Source organism: Natrix helvetica (genome assembly GCF_964273705.1).
Source record: "Natrix helvetica genome assembly, chromosome: 1".
Lineage (NCBI taxonomy): Eukaryota > Metazoa > Chordata > Lepidosauria > Squamata > Natricidae > Natrix > Natrix helvetica.
The window spans coordinates 230,601,801-230,623,742 of NC_138548.1; the positions used below are offsets into that span (position 1 = coordinate 230,601,801).

General features: G+C 39.2%; 1 protein-coding gene across 6 annotated transcripts in view; it reads left to right on the forward strand.

Moving 5' to 3' along the window:
* IKZF4 (IKAROS family zinc finger 4) overlaps positions 1 to 21,942 on the forward strand; it is an 86,679-nt gene that overhangs the window by 47,750 nt on the left and 16,987 nt on the right. For 3 of the 6 annotated variants that reach the window (XM_081933633.1, XM_081933631.1, XM_081933632.1), the window contains exons 2-3: positions 3,386 to 3,440; positions 17,522 to 17,626. In XM_081933633.1, the coding sequence (XP_081789759.1) occupies positions 3,401 to 3,440; positions 17,522 to 17,626 (145 nt within the window). In that variant the 5' untranslated portion in view covers positions 3,386 to 3,400. Of the gene's footprint in view, positions 1 to 3,385; positions 3,441 to 3,534; positions 3,643 to 11,509; positions 11,656 to 17,521; positions 17,627 to 21,942 lie in introns of all 6 variants that reach the window. The other 3 variants (XM_081933634.1, XM_081933636.1, XM_081933635.1) reach the window with 3 other exon arrangements.

Consider the following 21,942-nt stretch of genomic DNA (forward strand, 5'->3'; position numbering starts at 1 on the left):
AGGTAGCTTTGCCCCCTCCTAATGATGCACACTGGTCAGTGCCTATTTACCTCAGTGCTTGGAGCCTGTGATTGTCAGAGACAACCATTCATAAACAGCTATGAATGCTCTTGGCTTGTTGCCTTGAACTCATTGAGACCATATTGCCATTGTCATATCTTGAACCCATTTAGGTTAAATTGCCATTGTTGTGCCTTGAACCCATTGACACCAAGTTGCTTTCATTGTGCCTTGAACCTGCTAGAGTCATGTTGCCTTTGTTGTATCTTGAATCCATTGAAACCACATTTGCCTTGGCCGTGCTTTGAACCCTGAGCGTCATGGGGGCTGTCATCCTGCTGATATTGTTCCTGTGCCTTAGGCTTGACTTGCCCCCGTTGCCTTTCTTACATTGAAGTTGCTTGGAATAGACATTAAAAGTCTGCACACATGGAGTTGGAACCTGGAGAATGGCATTGGTTGCATGAAATAAACATAGTGTGTGTGTGTTTGTTTGTGTGTGTGTGTTGTGTACTGGAACAGGACAGACCCATTGGTTGAGGAATAGATATAACTGGCATGCAACGCACAGTTGAGGAGAGGCCCTCCTGGCCATGACTGCCATGTTCTCAAGCAGAAGTGGCGAGTCCAGGAGAACCCCCAGATTATGTACCTGCTCTGTCTGGGATACTGTAACTTCATCCACAACCAAAGATGTTAATTTTGCAAAAACCAAAGAGCTCCAGATTCAAAACTATTTTATCTTGCCAAGATTCGGTTTTAATTATTGCTCCCCATCCAGACTTCAACAACCTCCAGGCACCAGGAAATGGTGGTTATGGCATCATTTAACTCACCATGGGCAGGAATGGGCAACTGAGTGTCATAATCATGATATCTCACCCCATATTGACAGATGATCTCATCAAACAATTTCATGTAGATGTTAAAACAGGAGTGGAGAAATCCCTGACTTTTGAAGGACCCTGCAAAGCAGCGGCCAAGGGTTAGCATTCTTTCTCCTGATCAACACTGACTGGAAACAACCTCAAAGAAAAGAGGTAAATCAGGACAATGCTGTGCCTCTTATTTCCAGTCCCTGTCAGACGCCAACAACCAGACCTACATGTGTAGAGTTCAAGCTACTACTTTATTATGTTCTGCCTATGGAATCTCCCCAGTCTGGCAGCTCTCCCTTGGGAGCAATTAGATAAGGCTCCAAGGAATTTAGGATGGACTGGTCCTAGCCCTTTTGCAGTTGTGCAGTGACTAGCTGCACACTTGATCCCTCCTCACTACCAGGCTAAGAATTCCCAATAGTCCCCAAACCTATTTCAAAAGAAGACTATAGTTGATGGTATTGAAAACTGCCAAGAGGTCTAGTAAAGCAAGGACAAATGTACTGCTCCTGTCCTGTTCCTGCCAGAAATCATGAAAAAGTGTGACCAATGTCATTTTCATCCCATATTCAGGCCTGAATCCTGACTGAAAGAGGTCCAGATAATTTGTTTCCTCAGGATCCTTTGGAATTGCCACACGGCCACCTTCTCAACAACCTTCTCCAGGAAGGGAAGATTAGAGGCAGGATGAAAATTGTTAATCAGCGCTAGTGATGGTTTCTTAAGAAGAGGGAGAACTATACTTTCTTAAAGGGCAAGGGTACCATCCCTCCAGAAATGCATTACCAATGCCAGTACCCAACCACACATCATTTCCTAGGAAGCTTTTATCAGCCAGGAGGGGACACAGGTCTAAAACACAGGTTGCCTAAGCTCACATTCCCAAGAATTCTGTCCACTTCCTGAGGAGCAACAGAGTCAAACTGTATCAGGCACAAGCAAGTAGACCTACATGTGTAAGGAGATGGCTCAGTTCTGGATCCCTTGCAATTGTGCAAGGATTCAAAGCTAAATCCGCCCTTGAGGCCTCCCCTCTGACTGAGTGGGTGTTTCCCAACAAACTATTCCTAGATAAAAACCATGATGGCACAGTGGTTAGAATGCAGTACTGCAGGATAACTCACTGCTCACTCCAGGAGTTCGATTCTCATTAGCTCAAGGTTGACTCAGCCTTCCATCTTTCCGAGGTCGGTAAAATGAGGACCTGGATTGTTGGGGGCAATATGCTGACTCTCTAAACGGCTTAGAGAAGGATGTAAAGCACTATGAAGCAGTATAGAAATCTAAATGCTATTGCTAATTGGGCAAGCACCCACCCTGGGCATCTCCATCAGACCAATGTCCATGTCAACATCCAACTGGGAACAATTGAAATGACTTTATCTGCCAAAAAATCAACAAATTCTTTAGCGCTCCTGCAGGTGGACCTCCAAGTCTTCCTTCCCCAGAATGAATCAGGTTATCCTGAAGAGGTCCACCCGGCGATTATCTGCAGATGCAATTTGTATGAAGTATTTCTCCTTCGCCACATGAATTGCCATGAGGTTGGCTTTAATAGTTCTTCACCGTGCTCAGTCGAATTCCTTCTTTGCAATCCTCCACCCTAGAGTAGTACTCTAGATGTCATTTGATCTGCTTCATCTCTCCCAGTTTCTCTGTATTATCACCTGACCTGGCAAGATCCACAGAACAAGAGAGGTCACTTAGATGCAATCCTATCTAAAACCTCAATTACCCTCCTATTTCAGGTGGCGACTAGGCTCTCAGCAGGACTACGCAGCAGATGTCATAACCCGCAACTCCCTCTGAAACCCCATTGCACCATAACCGCTGTTGCCATCTTCCATTCATCAATTGTTACTGTAGCTTGCTACTAAAGGATTTACTATTACGGTAGCAGTGGCTGCTTGATCAATGAAGACTGAACCCAGCATTGCCTCATCATATAAGATTGATAGTTCTTCCTTGCAACTTTTTAAAGGAGCATTCAGTTTCTATTTTGTAAGCTAATATTATTTGACAGTTTCCTTCCTTGTATGGAGGGCAACTAATTTCAGACATAATAACAGACAACATGGAGGAATATTTAGTACATTTTTATTAAACATGCAAGTTATTGATATGTGAATATACAGATATGGATACAGCTTTTTATTCCCAGTAGAAAGAAAGTGTGCATGTGTACTGGAGAGAGAATGAACAGGTTATAAGTCGGCATCTGTTAATACAGTTCTGGATTCCAACTGTGTTTGTGTTTACGTATGAAATATATTCATTTTTTTAGAAATGTGGTTTGATGTCCAGTTGCTGATAACATTGCAGTTGTAACCTGGAGTTATATGTTAATTTAGTGCAATTAAAATGATCTAGTTAGCTCTTGTATGTTCAAATAATGACACCATAGTTGAGCCAGGAGGGAGGGCTATCTTGCAAAAAACAACAACCAGCTCCTGTTTTATTTTGCCTGGTGCTCTGACAGACCTCTGTTTTTCTCTTTTTTTTCTTAGCAAAGTGTCGTCAAGATGGAGATAGAAGACTGCAATGGGCGATCTTACATATCTGGTATGGAATTGTTTGCATTTCTCTGGTTGAAATTGATATTTTTAATGTGATCTTTTGTCTTGATTTCTGTTTTTTATTAAAAAATACATTGCAGGACTTCTAGCTTTTTATCAGACTAAACTTCTACTTCCGGCACTTTTATTCAAGAATATTCAAAATGACTGAAGGTTGAGGATCCTCATGACTTCTTTCCCAACATAAGGTGGGAATTAATTCCTCCATTTGTTGCTCTCTTGAAGATCTGGGAATCTAAATATGGGAGAATATTATTTTTTTCTCCACCCTCTTTGTCCTTAGTTTGTGCTGCTTGCTCCAATAAATGACTGATAACGGAGACCAGGTAATGTAAGTTGGTTCAGTTCAACAGCACAAATATCCTAGGGCAAGGATCAACCTGGTTATGTGAATAGACTTTTGGTCCATAAACTTGGTTGGGAAAAGTATTACAACTTTATTTTTTTAACTTAAAATTAAATTTTAGCTTGTCTTGTAATTGATTTAATGGATTAATATAGAAGTACTGTACATATATTATTCTTACTACACACTTATTTGTTCTGTAAAATATTTTAATCATATTTGAGCATAATTGGTTTCCTTTGTAACACAGTTTATGTTTATACATTTTATTTTATGTATTTAAATGCATTCTTAAGGGGAAGGGACTTTAGATTTCATCAGACTAAAGGAGTCAATTGCACAAAAATAGTAACAATCTTTAGCTTAGAAAATTGCCTTCCTTGTGGTGGTTTTGGTGCTCTCTGGGCTTGGTCATTTGCTTGCAGATGTTTTGTTGCCCAGCTAGATCACATCATCAGGGTGAGTGTGGAGTTTGCTGCTTGTTTATATATAGTACCTTACCCTGCCAGATTTGGTGGAGGTATGATTTTCTCCTTGATAGTTCCTTGATTAGAGCTTTGTATTTTGCCAAAATTGGCAGGGCAAGCTATTGTAAACAAACAGGTAGCAATCCTAGTTGGGTAACAACATGTCTGCAAAGAAACAACCAAACTTAGTATCAATTAATTACTTAGTTTATTCTGAGCTATAGATATTTTCTTCTGTTTGTTTCCTTTCCTTCCTATGCCCATGTTAAACTATGGTCAGTGCTCCAAGGCACAATCTGACTCAGAAGATTCATTCAGGCCTCATCTTTTTCTTGGCTCTGTTGGTTTGAAGCAGTGTGCCAAAATTGGAGGGGCAAGGGATTGGTGAGGTGGTCTTACTAGGCTACCGCACAGTGATTGTGTTCAGAAGAGCAGATGTGGAAAAATACTGGAGTTTGTCCTCAACCCACTGTCAAATTTGGCATATATTTTTGCTATGAAATATAGCAGACTTGCAACTTGGACCACTAATTCAAAGCAATTAAATTAGTTGTTTGTCTGACAATCTCCTGTTCTAGAAATGATAGGTTTCTCTGTGTTTATTAGCTGAGAACAATCAATTCACTACACATTTAAATTAAACCTTTGTCCACCAGAATTACCTGACTAATGCAAACAGCTTTCTATGAACACAATCTATTCTCCAGGAATACTTAATATTTTTCTGTGAATGTGTTGTTAGTTTGCTCATTGGCTGCATTTTTGTTACTCTGGGGTTAAAATGGGATGTGTGTGTGCATATGTGTGTGCACCCATTTGCTCTCCTTTTTAAACCATCTGTCTTATTAAATCTCCTGAGATACTTTTTGATCCTATCCCTTAACAGGTCCTACGCAGTCTATGAAATGGCTGATTAATGGAGAAAGACAACATTCCTAGCTGGTATTCCCTTTGACTCCTCTTGAGCTAATGGCAGCCCACTACTTTAAAACTTTTAGAAGGGTTGCCCCCATCCATTGTATTATATTTAAATGTAAATTCTTTTAAAATTAATTGCAGTTCTTGGGAGATAAAGGGTTAAGGGAATTCAATTTGATTTGACTTCTGCTGTGCATGCAATTGTTTATTTTACAGATGGAGGACTGGAAGTAACTTTTTTTCACTGATGAAAAGGGTGGAAATAAACTTGTTAGTATTATTATAAAAGTTGAGACAGGTGCAGCAAATAAATATACTAATTTTAAAATTATAAAAAGATGCTAATACTTTACTTCTGTATGTATTTTAATTTTAGATATGTAACTGTATTTGACTTGATAGAGTAAATGGCTCTGAAATCCTTTTTATGATTACAGTAATACCTAGATAGATTCTGAAAGATTCCAAAAGTACCCATTGGCTTAAAAGTATCAGCTTGGCTGTTTATTATCCCATTCCAAATCATAGTCCTGAGATGTGAGTTGTGTTTAGAAAAAGTGACTGGCTCAAAGTCTCCCAGATACCTTTCATGCCTGAGTGAGGACTAGAATTCATAGCATCCTGGTTTCCAGCTTGGCACCTTAGCCATTGTACCAAACTAGCTCTCGGTTTACATAAAAGTTGATTCACATAAAAAGGAAATGTAGAGAAGATAACAAGTGTACTTCTTGGCCAAACTGATGAATATGATAGACCAAAGTCTTTCCCTTCATATAGCAGTTATAAAAGATTTAAATGGTGCCAGGAACACAAATGAATATATTAAACTCATTGATATAATTTAAAAAAAACACTTTGGTTGTTAGAGTAAAGTGTGGACAGATTGACTTTGGAAAAAGAATATATATTTTGATTGGACAGAAAAGCATAATAGAAGAGTAATTATGAATAAAAGAATCAGAATTGCTTGCAGAAAAATGTTGATTTAAATAGCAAACAGATGGAATATAGATCAAATAGAACCTTTGGAAAAATGAGTTGGCTGTTATTGTTTTTAAATCATGATGTAATAGATGTGTCATGTTAGCAAGGATTTTGATTACTAGTAAAGTGTCTAATAGAAAAATTACATTAGTTTAAAAGCAAACCCACTAATTTATTGAAGAAAATTTCACAAAGTAGAAAACGTTTTTATAGATAAAGTCTACTGCTGAAATTACTGGGGGATTAATAATTTCTAATAGCATAAAGTATTAAATTGATGTCATATAGTCTACAGTGAAAGTTGTTGATATAAAATAAGAATGAGTCCAATTATAGTAGGGAACTATTGTACTGCTGTGAATATGCAATCTTTTGGAAGCTGTGTGGTGGTGCCTTAGAGCTGAATATTTGAGAGCTACCTTAATGAATTGCTGCCAAATGAAGTGTGTGCTTTGTGGTTAAAGATGCAGTAAATTACTTACCTAGTTACCTGTCTAAAAATATGAAGTTAGTATGATGAGAAATTAGTAATCTGTAGGTCACAAATCATGATAATTAGTAGGCTAATTCTGTGCAGAAGTGAACTATTAGGTGTGGCTGTTTTATGAAATACTGACTACAGGCACTCCCCAGGTTAAGATCCGATTCTGTTCCCTAACCCTGCTTTTAACCCAAATTTATACTGAAGTTGGAACAGGTTACTGTACCTGTTCTTCTGCATATCAGAGATGAACAAGAAGATTTTTTTTTGTAAAATGTAAAACTTACAGCTTTTTCATTTTACGAGACAACCACTGACATTTGCATCATTCTTTCAGAGATAGTTATTATCTAAGTAAAAAAACAAAATGACCGGGCAAAAAAAAAACAGTGAGGGCAACTGCCACTTTCCCCATTGAGGTTATTGTAGAAAGCTAACAGAGCTTGGAAATCACTCTTCCATCTCTTCCTTGGATGACCCATGGAATTACTTGACACCAGGGGTGGGTTCCTATCAGTTCTAACCTCTTCTATAGAAGAGGTTCCACAAATCTACCGTGCTGTTTAGAACCGGTTCCAGCTTCCTCCCTCTGCCCGTCCGCACCATGCTTGCCCTGCCCACCACTCACTGATTGGCTGGCTCACCAATCACCCCGCCCGCCTCTAAGAGTCCTATCTAAACCTTAAAGTCTTAAAGCTGTCAAGTTTAAAGACCCCTGGGGGTTTTTTTCTAAAGGGTTAGGGGTGCAAGGGTCTTTTAACTTGACAGCTTTAAGACTTGCACACTTCAATGCCAGAGTTCCTGAGCCAACATGACTGAAGGAGGAATTCTGGGAGTTGAAGTCTACAAGTCTTAAAGCTGTCAAGTTTGAATACCCCTGGGTTTTTTTTTCTAAAGGGTTAGGGGTGCAAGGGTCTTTTAACTTGACAGCTTTAAGACTTGCATGCTTCAAATGCCAGAGTTTCTGAGCCAACATTTTGGTTGCTAAGCAAGAGCGTTGTTAAGTGAGTTTCACCACATTTTACAAGTTGGCCACGCCTACCCAGTCACATGACTGCCAAGCCACTCCTGCTCGGTCACATGGCTGGCAAGCCACTCCCACCCAGTCACATGGCAGGCAAGCTACTCCCACAAATCAGGCCACTCCTACAGAAGAGGTTCTAAAAAATTTTGAAACCCACCACTGCTTGACACCTACTGAGTGGAGGGTGTGTAAAGATAGCTGTGAACTGTGAGGAAATCTGCACCACACTCCCCATGCTGGCATGTGCCCAAGGGCCTTTCCCTTCAAACAAAAAGTGGGCTCACCCATTACTAGACCAGTAATGATGAACATTTTGGGCTCAGCTTGTCAAAAATTTGGAAAATGCCTAACTTGCCTCTACTGATGTGTCATAACCCACCCACCCCAAACAAAAGACAGAACAAAATTTTATGTCTCTTCCCGCCCCGCCCCCGCCCCTGGTCTAGGCTAACCTGAACAGCGGCACTTGAAAGTCTGGGCCTAAAGTCAAGGCCCACGCCTTGTCTTCAGCCTTAGAGTCATCACTGTCGCTCAAAAAGGCCGCCTCACACTGTTCTCCAGCACACCGCACAGCTTCAGGTGGTATTCTCTTTCTTTTGGGAGGCCCCTGCAACCCACCTGAGGTCTTTGTTCTTGAAGTAGCTTCAGAGAATGCACTTCCACAGCCTCTATGGCCTTTGAAAAACTGGGTGAGAGCACAGCCTTCTGAATGATTTTTTGAGGCTTTGGAGGCCATGTGAGAGCACACTCCATTCTCCTGCATCCAAAAAATCTCAAAAAGATGGGGTGTGCTTTTGAGAATATTTGCTGTCGAGTGCTGGTGAATACCTTGTGGTTTGTCACCTTTGACATGTATGTTATAGAATCACCATTAATGCCCTATACCTTCCAGTTTTGCCCTATTGAAGTTTATAAGACAGAGATAGTAGAGTGTTAGTTGTTTTAGTACTATATTTAGATACCTTAAAACTGAATTATGGGGGAGACAGACTTTCAGCAAAGAAAACCCAATTCAAGAAGTACTGGCTGGAATTCAATCTCTCACCATCCTGAGGGCAAAGTAATCTGTCTCAAAATGGATGATGTGCTTTCCTGAGCCTACGGACCACTGAAGCTGCACAGTTTCATGAACCATTGAAAACAGACTGAATACGGTATTTAAAATGCATGTACTACTTTGTGACTCTCATGGAACTATTGCGCAGCTTCAGAGATTTGTTGGTTCATGGCAGGAAAACACCATTTGCCATTTTGTTGCCAGTCAGCCATTTTAGGCATTGTAATATGTCAGCCATCCGTCATTTTGTAACAGGAGCCCTATTTATACCTAGGGTCGAGCATTCTTAACCTGACAACTGCCTGTACGCAGCATTTGGAAATACTCATTGGAAAATGTGGACTAACCATCTAAGTTACTGCAGGCTAGATTCATAATATTCTCCAGCAAAATAGATTTTGATAGATCTGCTGGAGATAGATCATGGGGACAAAGTTCTAAAAGGCTGTAGGCTAACCAAGCTTTTACTCATTGATTGTTGTAAGAAACTGGAAATATTTTAATTCCTTCTGGTTTAATGTGATAAATGCTTGTTTGCTAGATAGGAATTAGTAAACAAATGTGTTTATATAATATTGAACTCTTTAAAAACTACTGTTTGCTGTGGCTAAAGGCTTGTACACACGCTGATGTTAATGAGTTAGTAAAGAAGTGATGTCTGCCTATTTGGCTTATAATTTGGTTAAACTCAATTACACATGTGCAGTCCAGTATGTTACAAATTATTTGGGGCCCCTTTTCCATTGTTTTCTTCCTGTATTATTTTTGTTACACTACTCTGTCATGTGGGATCAGTAAAGAAAGCTATCATACGTGAGAGGGGAAAAACAAAGGAGGAAATTAATTGACGTATCTTTCTCATTCCAAGATGTAAATGTTTCAACTGCACTTTTGCAAAATATGGAAAAAACTTTCAACCAGGTATTTCCACTGGCAAGAAAAAATGTTGGATACTATCTCAAAAGGAGTAAAAAAAATACCCCTCCCACAGCTATGGAAATGTATATAAAATAAGTCTCTGCCTCCCCTAAAAACAAGATCAAGATTTGATGGCAGTATAATGTATTTGCATAATGTTTGTGTTAGATAATTATAGAATAGCAACTATTTGCTGTTGTATCGACATATACTATATTTCAATTGTTTATTTTTTGTCACATTTTTTCAGTTATTTTAAGCACGTTATATTTTATTATGTATGTATTTTTGTGTTTTGTTTTGTTTTTTCTTTTTCTCTACTATAAAAAAAATACAATACTTTTACAAATGCTAGGGATATTTTAAAGATCATTCAAATCATGGCCTCTGTCCTCTCACCACTAAAATTTGCAACATCATCCTGGTTCTTAGCACTGGAAGCAGCATATCTTTTCTCCTATCTGTTTGCCTCTTTTCTGGGCCTTCCATTTTCTTTTTAAAAGTTTATAAATTGCAAATTGTATAACCCTCCTCTTTCACATTCTTCCCACGACAAGTATTGTGGGTGACTCATTGAAGAGAAATATTTCCAGGAGAAAAATTTCTGGTGTGTCTTCCCCTTCTACTCAAAGAACATTTAAATTAAATGTTAATAAATCCTGTATTAAATATTAGAGCAGACTTCCACTTGTATCATAAGGATTTCCGTTCCTTCTTTCCCATGTAGCTTTTCATGTGAGCCATCACCAAATCTGCTCCAGGGGTCTTCTAAGCTTCCAATGGGAATAATAAAGGGTGGAGAGGATAGAAAATTCAGCCAGTTCTACAACAGGTCTAGAAAAGTTAGAGGATTATTTAAAATTACTTTTTCTGTTTCAAATTCTCCTCACTACTGCTAATGAGAATCTAGGAAGTAAAGGCTTGTTCTGAAATAATTAAATAATTAAGGTGAATTTTAAATTGATTAAAATCAGCTACTCTAACTGCTTGCTCTGATCCATTTTTAAAAAGTGTCCCTTATTAATTTGGCGAAAGATCTTTAATGTTATTCCTAATAAAACATAGATTAAAAATAAAGGTAGCAGTTATCATCTCACAAGAGTTAAATGTCTCTCCTCTCATACACAAGAAGAACAAATTCCTTCAAAGAAAATGATGGCTGGTCCATTTTTACATAACTGAAAAAATTAAAACATTTCTTTTAAATTATTTTTAATATATAAACTGATTACATTTGCATAACACTCGCATGTCATCCTTTTTTGGGGGGGCGGAATTGGTCTTTTAAAAAAGATTGGGATAAAATCTAATATATATTTCCAATTTTAAAAAACTCCCAAATTTCCCCTTTCAATTTATAACAGGGAATGTTCTATGTATTTATTCATCCGTTCATTCTCATCATGCACTGCTAGTTTGGCTACTGCTTTGTCATGATAATGAGACCAAAACACAGGGATGCGTTTAAGGCTTACTGGATTAGGTCTGAAGAACTACCAATAGATTTTTCCTCAAGTGAAACACTGAGAGACCTTATTTCAGTTTATAGTGTGCTAAAACTCTTAGCTTTTAAAAGTAACACAATCTTTCCTATACTGCATTCATGATAGTGATGGCAAGCAGATAACTGATTTTTTTTTGTTTTGGTTGTTGTGGTTACCCTCAGTTAGCCTGGTCAAGATTTTTTTTAAAAAATCCCTAAGGAATGCTACCCAGAAGCTGATTTAGGAGACAGGACATAAAATGCTGCAGAAAGGAACCTTAGTCTCAGCCCAAGGGGACAGAGATTGCAGCCATATAGATTCCTGCTTTCACAGTGCTGCTTGACTGTAAAATGACGGCCGTTTCTCTCACTTCCAGGAATCTCTTCTTCCTGGAAGGTGAGTGGCTGAGTTCACCCTACTGCCGAGATGCAGCCACACACACTCACAGCCTGTATTCCACTGCTGTTTCCAAGGAGTTGGCTGTGATAACACTCCAGGGTATCTTCAGCAAGCTAGAATAATGTAAGTTAAACGGGGAGGGTGTCTGTCTGGAATAACTCCATGCTGCTTCTGTTTTTATTTACACTTGGCGCCATGGGGAGTGTTGGTAGAGGGTGTTTTTGATGCCATGCAAAACGGTGGAGGAAGCCAATCACTTTAAGCAGAGAGAAATTGATCTGTAGAATTCCTGATGTCTGTGCAACGAGAACAGTGACAGCTTGGAAATGCATCTGTGGGCTTTTGGATATGGATGAACAAGGAACAACAAAAAGAGCAAGATACAGCCAGTTTCTGTTTATCAAAGGAACTGCTAAGCCTCAGTTAAAGATTCCCATTTTTATCTCCTCCCTTTCCCTTCCCTCCCCTCCCTGAATCCTGTGGAGAGTTCAGACCATAATTCACAGTGAATGTTATGGCATGAGGCAGAAAATACCTTGGTTCAAGTAACTTGATGGTATTAGGGAGAACAATTCTTAGTTCAAATCCCGGATAGTTTATGTTGGCTATTTTGCCTAATATTATCACTAACTTCTGATTCAAAACATTATTAGGAATATGCCACTATTTCTGGACACACATAAGTGGAGATGTCCCTCACCTTTCTGTTTAATCCTTTGAGGAATCAAGGTGTTTAGACAATGATTGAGAGATTATCATCTGAGTACAAAAGTCTGAATTCTAGGGAGAAGGAGATAAAATGTTTAAAAATTCATAAATACTTAGTTGTACTAATATGAATCCTGGATCACCTAACTGATACTATATATTTCCAGGAAATCCTGGACCTTGTTAAATAATGTGAGTGTTAAAAATGCAGATGAAGAAGTAATTACCTGTTTCTCTGTTTAAAAGTTTCACCACTCTCTCCAAATTTGAACTAGTGTTCAAATTATTCAATGGTTTCCAAGAAATGGGCACACTTAAGGGGTACTGGAATGTGCAATAGTTGTTGAGGAATTTGGTCTTCTTTGGAATGCAATTTCTGAGTTATCTTGATTATGCTGTACCAGATGCTTAGCAAGCACCCGCAGGGAGCTTGTCCACATTGTTATCTATATATACATTTATATTATCATCCTCAGTAGTATGTTTAGAAGCCACCAGAATAAATGTAAGGTTTAAAGATAGCATATTATTAATAGATAAGTGGTACATTTGGTATTAAGGTACCTGCTGGTAATGAAGTAATATTTTCTCACTCTACTGTGAATTTTAAAAAAGATTAATCAAGGCCCTTGTATGGAAGCTAGATTTGCAGTTGCAATAGTCTGTCTCTTGCTTAACTACGAACTGAGTTCACATACTATACAAAATAATGTACATTGGGTGACTTTAGGTCTGTCTCAACCTAACCTCCCTCAAATTGTAGTTGTAGAAAAAATGGGGAGCTGTTTGTGCTGCCTTCAGCACCCCAACCAGAAGCAAAATCCAGTTTTAAGAGATAACTAAATACAAGAGGGCAAAATAATAAACAACACCAGAGTTCATACTAGCATAAGCCAGTACATTTTGGCGTAATGTGAGGTATGATCCCAGCCTTTGCTAGAGCATTTCAGGCAGACTAAATATTTTGTCATCAATAAACATTATAGTGCACATAGCATTAGAAAAGAGTTACACTAGTGTAGTTATGCTAGTATATTAGTTCTTCAGATATAGTTGTTTGAGTTAGAAGAGCATTTATTTAATGCCTAATCTGCAGTTTGAAATCTAATTATGACACAGTTTAGTCATTTTAATAAGAATGAAGTGTAGATTTTTACACCGCTGTCTACATTTATAGTTTTGGCTAAATGCTGTCTGCTTTGCTTTCTCACATTTTATGCAAGAAGCATTTTTCTGTTGTAATCATCTTGGTTTCTCCTTCCTTGCTTATCAATTCTGATGCAATGACTAGTTTTTCCTAGATATCAGTTTTCTGATTACTGTAACTTAAACCATAATGTGATCCTAACTGTCAGTAAAGTAGATTTAGTAATAATTAAATATAAAATTACTGCCTAGATTAGAATTGCATTAAGACATAGTCTAGAAACTCTGGTTTAAACAAACCACAGCCATTTTAAATTGTGCCCCTTTTCAAATTGCCTTTAAATTAGGCATGTCTAATTTTTGCAACTTTGCTTTATAAGAGACAATTTAAGCATCCTATTGCATTTTAGTCATTTAAATTTAATATTATCAGTCTGTGTCACCCCATTATATTGTTGGGTTCCCAGAGAGGTTGCCATTTATACATTCTTAATCACATGTAGTTAAGGGAAAATAAGGTCAGGAATAATTTTTACCTTGCAAAATGCTTTGAAAGTTCAAGGTGACATAGTATATGGTACTGGTTTTTAAAATGTCCAGAACACTCTTGCTGAGTGAACTCCATTACTGGAATCATGCCAAATCTTTTAGATTAGATAATTTTGGCAGCTAAAACTTAGTGCTGCAAGAGACTGATAAGCTCTGAAATTCCATGAGTGCTGAAAGCTTAGCCAAATTTGGGCGGGCTTATAAATGAATGTAGGAGCAGGTTGGATAAAGAGTAATTTTAATGTGTCTCCTTTGTTCTGGGATCAATAAGATTTTCTAATGAATCTCTGTTCTTCAAAAACTTTTTAACTGGTTTGATTGAGAAGTACAGTTATAGCAATGTCTGAAATTTACAGAGGCAATTAATGCATGTCTAAGTATTCTGAAGATCATTCCTAAACTGAAATGTTATTATAGAGACCTAAATTGGTAACAGTTGTATACTATCTCACAGAAACTGAAAAAGAAAAAGTCTCATGGTTTGTAAGCATTTATAAATACATATTGAGACAGATAAGCACCCACCTGCAGCAAAATATGAGTGCAGTGGAAGAATAAACATATTTAAGGCATACATTTAAGCTCAGTGCCTAAGACACTGAGCTAGTCGATCAGAAAGGTTGGCAGTTCGGCGGTTCGAATTCCTAGCACCGCATAACGGAGTAAGCTCCCGTTACTTGTCTCAGCTTCTGCCAATCTAGCAGTTCAAAAGCATGTAAAAATGCAAGTAGAAAAATTGGAACCACCTTTGGTGGGAAGGTAACAACGTTCCGTGCACCTTTGGCGTTTAGTCATGTTGGCCACATGACCACGGAGATGTCTTTGGACAGCACTGGCTCTTCGGCTTTGTTACAGAGATGAGCACTGTCCCCTAGAGTCGGGAATGACTAGCACATACAGTATGTGCAAGTGGAACCTTTCCCTAAGTAGTACATTAGGATGACTCCATTTAAAAAATGGAGATTTTTAAAAAAAGAATGATATACAGATAATCCTTGACTTACAGCCATTCATTTAGTGACCATTCAAAGTTACAGTGGCACTGAAAATTGTCTTATGGCCCATCCTCACATTTACAATCACTGCAGCATCTTCATAGTCATGTGATCAAATTTTGAACACCTTACAACCAGCATGTATTTACAACAATTGCAGCATCCCAGAGTCATATGATCACCATTTGCAATCTTCCCAACCAGTTTCCAATAAGCAAAGTCAGTAGGGGAAGCCAACTTTGTTTAATGACCATATGATTCACTTAACAACTGCAGTTATTCACTTAATCAGGTCAAAAAGGTAATAAAGCGGGAGTGCCTTTTTAACAACTGCCTTGCCTAACAAAAAGAAATTCTGGTCTCAGTAAGTCGAGGACTATTTGCATTGGACTTTTCAAAATATCAAAACTCAGAAATAGGCTTATGGGAAGAGGATACTTAAAGCAATTAGAACATAAATGTATACATTCTCATGAGTATGATCTATATAAAAATTTTGTGACAAATACAAAATGATATTATACTGGCAGCAAATTACAAGCAGGCACAGCTAGGCAAGTATTAAGAGAGTGTGTTCATTGTAAGTTTTTTTTCTTTTTAAATGCAAGCACTTTTACATAATATAATGAAGATGTGTAATTGGGAATAAACTAAAAGTTCATTAAGTAAATACAGTATCTCTACTGAGAATTTTTCTTTTTAGGGTATTCAGTTAAACAAGAAAAATGACAACAAGTCAGAAGTGTTCTAATAAAGAAATGAATTACCCTTCTAATTCATTATGATGCACAGTTTTTGACTGTTGATACACGTACAATGTCATTTTTCCAGATTTCCAAATGAGCAGAATATTGACATGAGAATAGCAATAGCACTTAGACTTACTACTTGCTCTACAGCAGTGTTTTTCAACCACTGTTCCGCGGCACACTAGTGTGCCGCGAGATGTTGCCTGGTGTGCCGTGGGAAAAATCTTGAATCTTGAAGGGAAGAGGGAAGCCACCGGGGAAACTACGAATCCCAGCATGCTGCGGCCTCCCCCCCCCCCCCAGCCTGCCTGGCCATCTTGGCACAGGGGAGCGATCCAGCAGCAGCGGGGAGAGGGGGGCGTCAGGGCGGCGGGAGGGGCAGGGAGGGACCGCGGCCAAGCGCCTCTGCCTTCTCGCCTGGGCAAGAGGCTTGCGGGGCTGACGCCGGGAGGCGGGATCCGGAGGCTGGGCTACCACCACCGCGGGGGCTGCTGCGGACGGAGCTCCGGTAAGCTGAGGCAGGCCCGCGACCGCGCCTGAGGATGCCTTCGCTGTGAACTGGAGCGCCCCGCGGGGGCTGGGGGCGGCGCTGCTCTGTGGCGGTGGAGGGAGCCAGCGGCGGTCGAGCGGCCCAGAGCCCCCGCCGGAGCTGGGCGGCCGATAAGCAGGTGAGCCCAGCGCCAGGCAAACCGCCCCCCCCACGCGCCCAGGTAACTGTCCCTGGCCGCTCCCCCCCCCCCCCCGTTTTGTATATATAGACTTTATATATAGTCAATATAGGCACAGAGTTAAATTTTTTAACATTTTCTAATGGTGGTGTGCCTCGTGATTTTTTTCATGAAACAAGTGTGCCTTTGCCCAAAAAAGGTTGAAAAACACTGCTCTACAGTGCTTTACAGCCCTCTCTAAGTGGTTTATAGAGTCAGACTATTGCCCCCAACAACCTGGGTCCTCATTTTACCAACCTCGGAAAGTTGGAAGGCTGAGTCAACCTTGAGCCTGGTGAGATTCGAACTGCCAAATTGCAGGCAGCCAGCAATCAGCAGAAGTAGCCTTCTAACCATTGCGCCACCACGGGTCTTAATGAGAATGAGAAGAAATAAATCCACACACTAAAAAAAATAAAGAGATTTGATGTACGTAAACTACATGAGCTAAACTAACCTGGCATTATAGATTAGGTTCTCTAAAAAGCCAAATTGTCTAATGTTTTGAACATTCTGAGGTCCTAGCAATATATAATTGTATGAACATAAATGCACAAAATCTCATTTATATATTTGAAAGTTCATATGGAAACTGAAGGCTCTCTATCTAATTATTGGTATGATATATAGATTTTTAAAGGAATCCCAACTGCTGCTGCATATATAGATTACAAACATTCAGGTACTCTAGAAGAACCATATTATTTTAACAATGCACATTCAACAGCTCTGAGGATTCCAAACATGTTTGTGAATTCTCAGTCTGATAAACATTAGCATTATAATCATCATATAATTTATGTGGCTTTACAAATACCTGCTATCTCCTAAACAGTTGCGGATCAGCAATGAGTGATGATCCTCTAATTATACAAATTAAATTATATGGCAATACAGTATGTGTTGTTTTGATTCTGATAAGCTTGGATTTTGCTTCCTATATTATTCACTAGGAGCAAGAGTAGGTAATTTTTCTGTTGCAGGTTGCAAAGGCTATATCCTCTTCAGTTACATAAGGAAAGGCATTTTTTCCTCTACTATCTTGGTCATGGAAGAAATATATTTATTTCTGGGGATATCCTTGCAACAAATTTTCCATATTTACCTCTGCTCCTTTCTTTTTTTCTTGCTAAAGGTAGTGGAGATTCCTCTTTGGAAAAGGAGTTTATCTCCACAATTGTGGGGCCCACAGTGAGCACACCAAACAGCCAACACTCCTCCCCAAGCAGGTCCCTTAGTGGTGAGTACACAATTTTCTGATTCCAGTAGGGTATTCTTGAAATGTGTCACCTGATTATGGTCAGAGCAGAAACTTTTGTTTATCTAAGGCAATAATTGTTTTCCCTTTAATGTTATTTGAAAAGGCCTAGATAATGGCCATCAATTTAAAAATATGCCTGGCATTTATTTTGCATTAAGGAAAAAAAAACACTGGAGGAATCGCAGAGTGGGGCTCTCTGGATTTTTCTGCAGAAAAAAAATAGTAGTTTTATGACATATTGGTCTGAAAAATTGAATCATTCCACAATTTTTGTTCTTATGGTCAATCACCAGCAATTCGTAAAGATAGGAGGTAAAGTTGTATTTTGAGAGTTAGATTTATATAGTAAGCATTGGGTTTAGCCTTTATACCTCTAGCAAACATATTTTCCTGCTAAAATAGCATCTGACATTTGTGAAAATGGCCAATCCTTGGTTGCACATGCATACGGATGCTTCTCTTAGGCAGAATGTATATTAAATATATAGAAAATTATTAATCTTAAATTGGTTGGTTTCTATTATTCTGTCTGATAATTATTCTTCGTGTTAGGTATTTTTATCATTTTTACTTTGAAGCTGAAGAATTTATACAGTTTCCAATTCCGAATTGGAAGTACTGCAACAGAATTCATTTCCAGCAATTTAGGCCCCGTTCAGAATTTCTTGTAATGCATTCAGGCCCTTGAAGGCCAGTAGTTTTAGCTAATCATTCCATTACTTGTGCAGTGAAATATAAAAGGAATTCTGTCTATGTTTTGCCAAAGCCCCCGAGGATACCTTTCCTTTCTCAGGGAGAAGCTGGCTGGTGGTGTTACGTCTAATTTGACTTGACTCATTGCTGGATAAGCCCTTTCCTATTCTGATACAAGTGCCAGCTTCCAACTATTTTTTTCAATATGGAAGACTTGTTTAAATGATTTCCTATGACACACAAACACCCTGTTACTTTTCTGTTGATGAAGTTTTTAGAGCTGAAGATCCTCGGCCGATATGATGCCTGATCTATATTGGCCCATTGCTGCAAGCAAAAGCTGAGCCTTGACTTGCAAAATATTAAAACTGCATCATTATACACACACACACACACACTCACACTGTATTTTTCGGAGTATTAAGACGCACCTTTTTTCCTTAAAAAGAGGCTGAAGACCTGGGTGCTTCTTATACACTGAATTTTTTGCCTCTCGAAGCCCCGCCCCTTCACCAAAATGGCCTTGCATAGCCTTATGGAGGCTTTCAGAGAGCTCCTGGGGCTGGGGAGGGCAGAAATGAGCAAACAACGGGCCATTTTTTGCTCAATTTTGCCCCCAGCCCCCAGGAGCACTCTATAAGCCTCCATAAGGCTATGCATGCATTTTTTTATGAAAAATGGGCCATTTTTGCTTGTTTTTAGCCCCGCCCTACTCCCCCAGGAGCACTCTGCAAGCCCCCCCACAAGGCTATTCATGCCTTTTTTTAAAAAAATGGGCCCATTTTCATGAAAAACGGGCTTGTTTTTTTTCAAAATGGGAGGTTTGCAAAGTGCAAAAACTCCCCCCTCCCTTTGGAAAGCTCTTTAACTGATTGATGAGAATTACATTGATCAGAAACAAAGTCTTAGGTGCTGCAGATTGTCAGCGATTTCCTTCTCCAGCACATGGATAAAAACACCTGGAAACATCTACTTACCTACCTACTCTGCCTACCTACCTACTGTATTTCTCTCTCCCCCCTCTATCTACCTATCTACCTACCTACCCTCTCTCTCTACCTATCTAACCTCTCTCTCTCCCTACCTATCTTCTGCATTTCTCTCTCTCTCTCCCTATCTATCTACTGTATTTCTCTCTCTCTATTTCTTTCTCTATATCCCTCTACCTATCAACCTACCTACTCTCTCTTTCCCTACCTATCTACTGTATTTCTCTCTCTCTCTCTATTTCTCTCTCTCTATCCCTCTCCCTCCCTACCTACCTACCTACACACACTCTCCCTACCTACTTACTTTATTTCTCTCTCTCTATCCCTTTATCTACCTTACTACCTAACTACTCTGTCTCTCTCCCCACCTACCTACTCTATTTCTCTCTCTTTCTCTCCCTCTCTATCCCTCTACCTACCTATTTTTTTTAAATTTGCCTCTTCAAAAACCTGGTGCATCTTATACTCTGAAAAATATGGTATACATCTGGGTGGGGGGAGAGAAGGATAGAGGGTGAGAGAGGGAGGGAGAAAGAGAACAAAGTCTCCCAACAATCTTATTTTCTGGAACTAAGGAAAACTCCACAGCAGCTGAAATGGATGGCATACTAGCACATTCCTATTTTATCCAAGGAAATACTCATGTCCTGCTCAGGGGTGAAATTCAGCAGGTTCTGACAGGTTCTGGAGAACCGGTACCAGAAATTTTGAATAGTTCAGAGAACCAGCAAATACTACCTGTGGCTGGCCCCAGAGTGGGGTGGGAATGGAGATTTTGCAATATCCTTCCCCCAGGAGTGGGGTGGGAATGGAGATTTTGTAGTATCCTTCCCCTGCCACGCCCACCAAGCCACGCCCACCAAGCCACGCCCACAGAACCGGTAGTAAAAAAAATTGAATTTCACCACTGGCTCTGCTCAACATTTTAGTTGTGTACCACCCAGTTGTAAGCCATATTTGTAAAGAGATTTCTTAGGCAACTCTACTATTGAGTATGTCCTCATATAAACAAGGGAGCAATAAAGTCTGTTGAGTTCCCTGTTGCTATTAATACTAGATATGGATGTGTTCGTCATTGGTCTGTCTCTGTATAGATAGAAGGTTGTCACTTTGGAAAGCCATTACATCCCATTATATTAAATCTTATTGATTCCCAGTATTTCCTCAGCACAAAATTGGTCTGTGTGGCACTAAAAATCAGAATTGATTCTCCTCCAGCTTCCTTCAAATGTGCTGAACTGCAACTTCCATAATCCCCAATCAACATGATCAGTGGGTCAGCTTATTGTAGATATGGCCCTCCAGGAAACTAACTAGCCATGATCTGAGTCACTGTTTACTCCTCCTCATGCCACATAAAAGAATCTATATTTGTCCAATTCTTTTAGAAGTATTTTAAAGGAGTGAAAAATGTAGAGACTCAGGTTTATTGGACATAAAGGCCTAGTTCCCATGTGCAGACTTTTAATTAATGCCAAGATTAATACATACAGAGACAAATTCTAAGTAGGCTGCTCTCATTGTCTATCAGTACTACCTGTGTATGCCCATCAATACACTTGTGCCTTTTTTTTCTCTTCAATTCACATGATAAGCTACAACAGGAGCTGGGGGGAAGATGTGCTGGCAGTGACCTACATTCCTAACTGTTATAATGCTCTGTGGAATGCCACAAATCAAGTAGCTTTTAGGAAAATACATCATAATTAGATGGTAATAGCCACCTTTATTTTAGAGGCTATCTCACAGTGCCTGTGAGTTTTCCAATAACATATAAGAGTAAAAATGCTATCTTTGGAATCAAACTAGACATAGCTGCTGTAGCAGTACGTTCACATTGTCTGAATGAAGTCAACTATTTCCTATCTGAATAGAAAAATAACTAAACCTCTGTCTTCTTATAGTGCTAAGTGACATTGTTCCAGGCAGTTGTTTTCAGTCTCATACAAGACCTTGTTCAAAAGACCTTGAGCCACATCAAGGCAGTAAGGGGAGGTTTTTACAGCATCCTTTTTTATTATTATAAGAAGCTTCACCTTCATTTTTAAGTGAACAGATCAGACATATCTGATTGCATTTTCACACAGGTGGAGGAGAAGTTCTTGCCTGAAACCCTATTGAACTACTGCATCTCAGCATTGGCAGCTCTGAACTGTATGGACCATTGATCTAACAATTTAAGGCTTTTTACAATCCTAAACAAGCTTCCCGATTGCATCTAGTCTGATCCTTGTTTTTGCTACCTTCCACTGCCCCAGAATGCTGTGTAGAAGAGAATGCATGGATCAGGAGAAGATATGAATATTATATTTAATATTTACAAAGGAATAACTGTGAAATGGAACAATGAAACAATTATATATCATAGAGACAAGGAATCCTAATTTTTCATACTACAATTTGGGAAGCTGTACTGCGATGCAGTCCCCGGCCAAAATGCCCTTTGATTCCTAAGGTGCAAAGTCCCACCTAATGTACCAGATTCCTTCAATCTGTCCCCATTAGAAAAGTATCTATCTTCAGTGTCTCAGAATGGAGCTCTCCCCTCCCTGGTTACAGTGAGTCTGTCCACATTGCTATTTCGCTGGTAGGAAAAATTGTGTAGGATGTTTC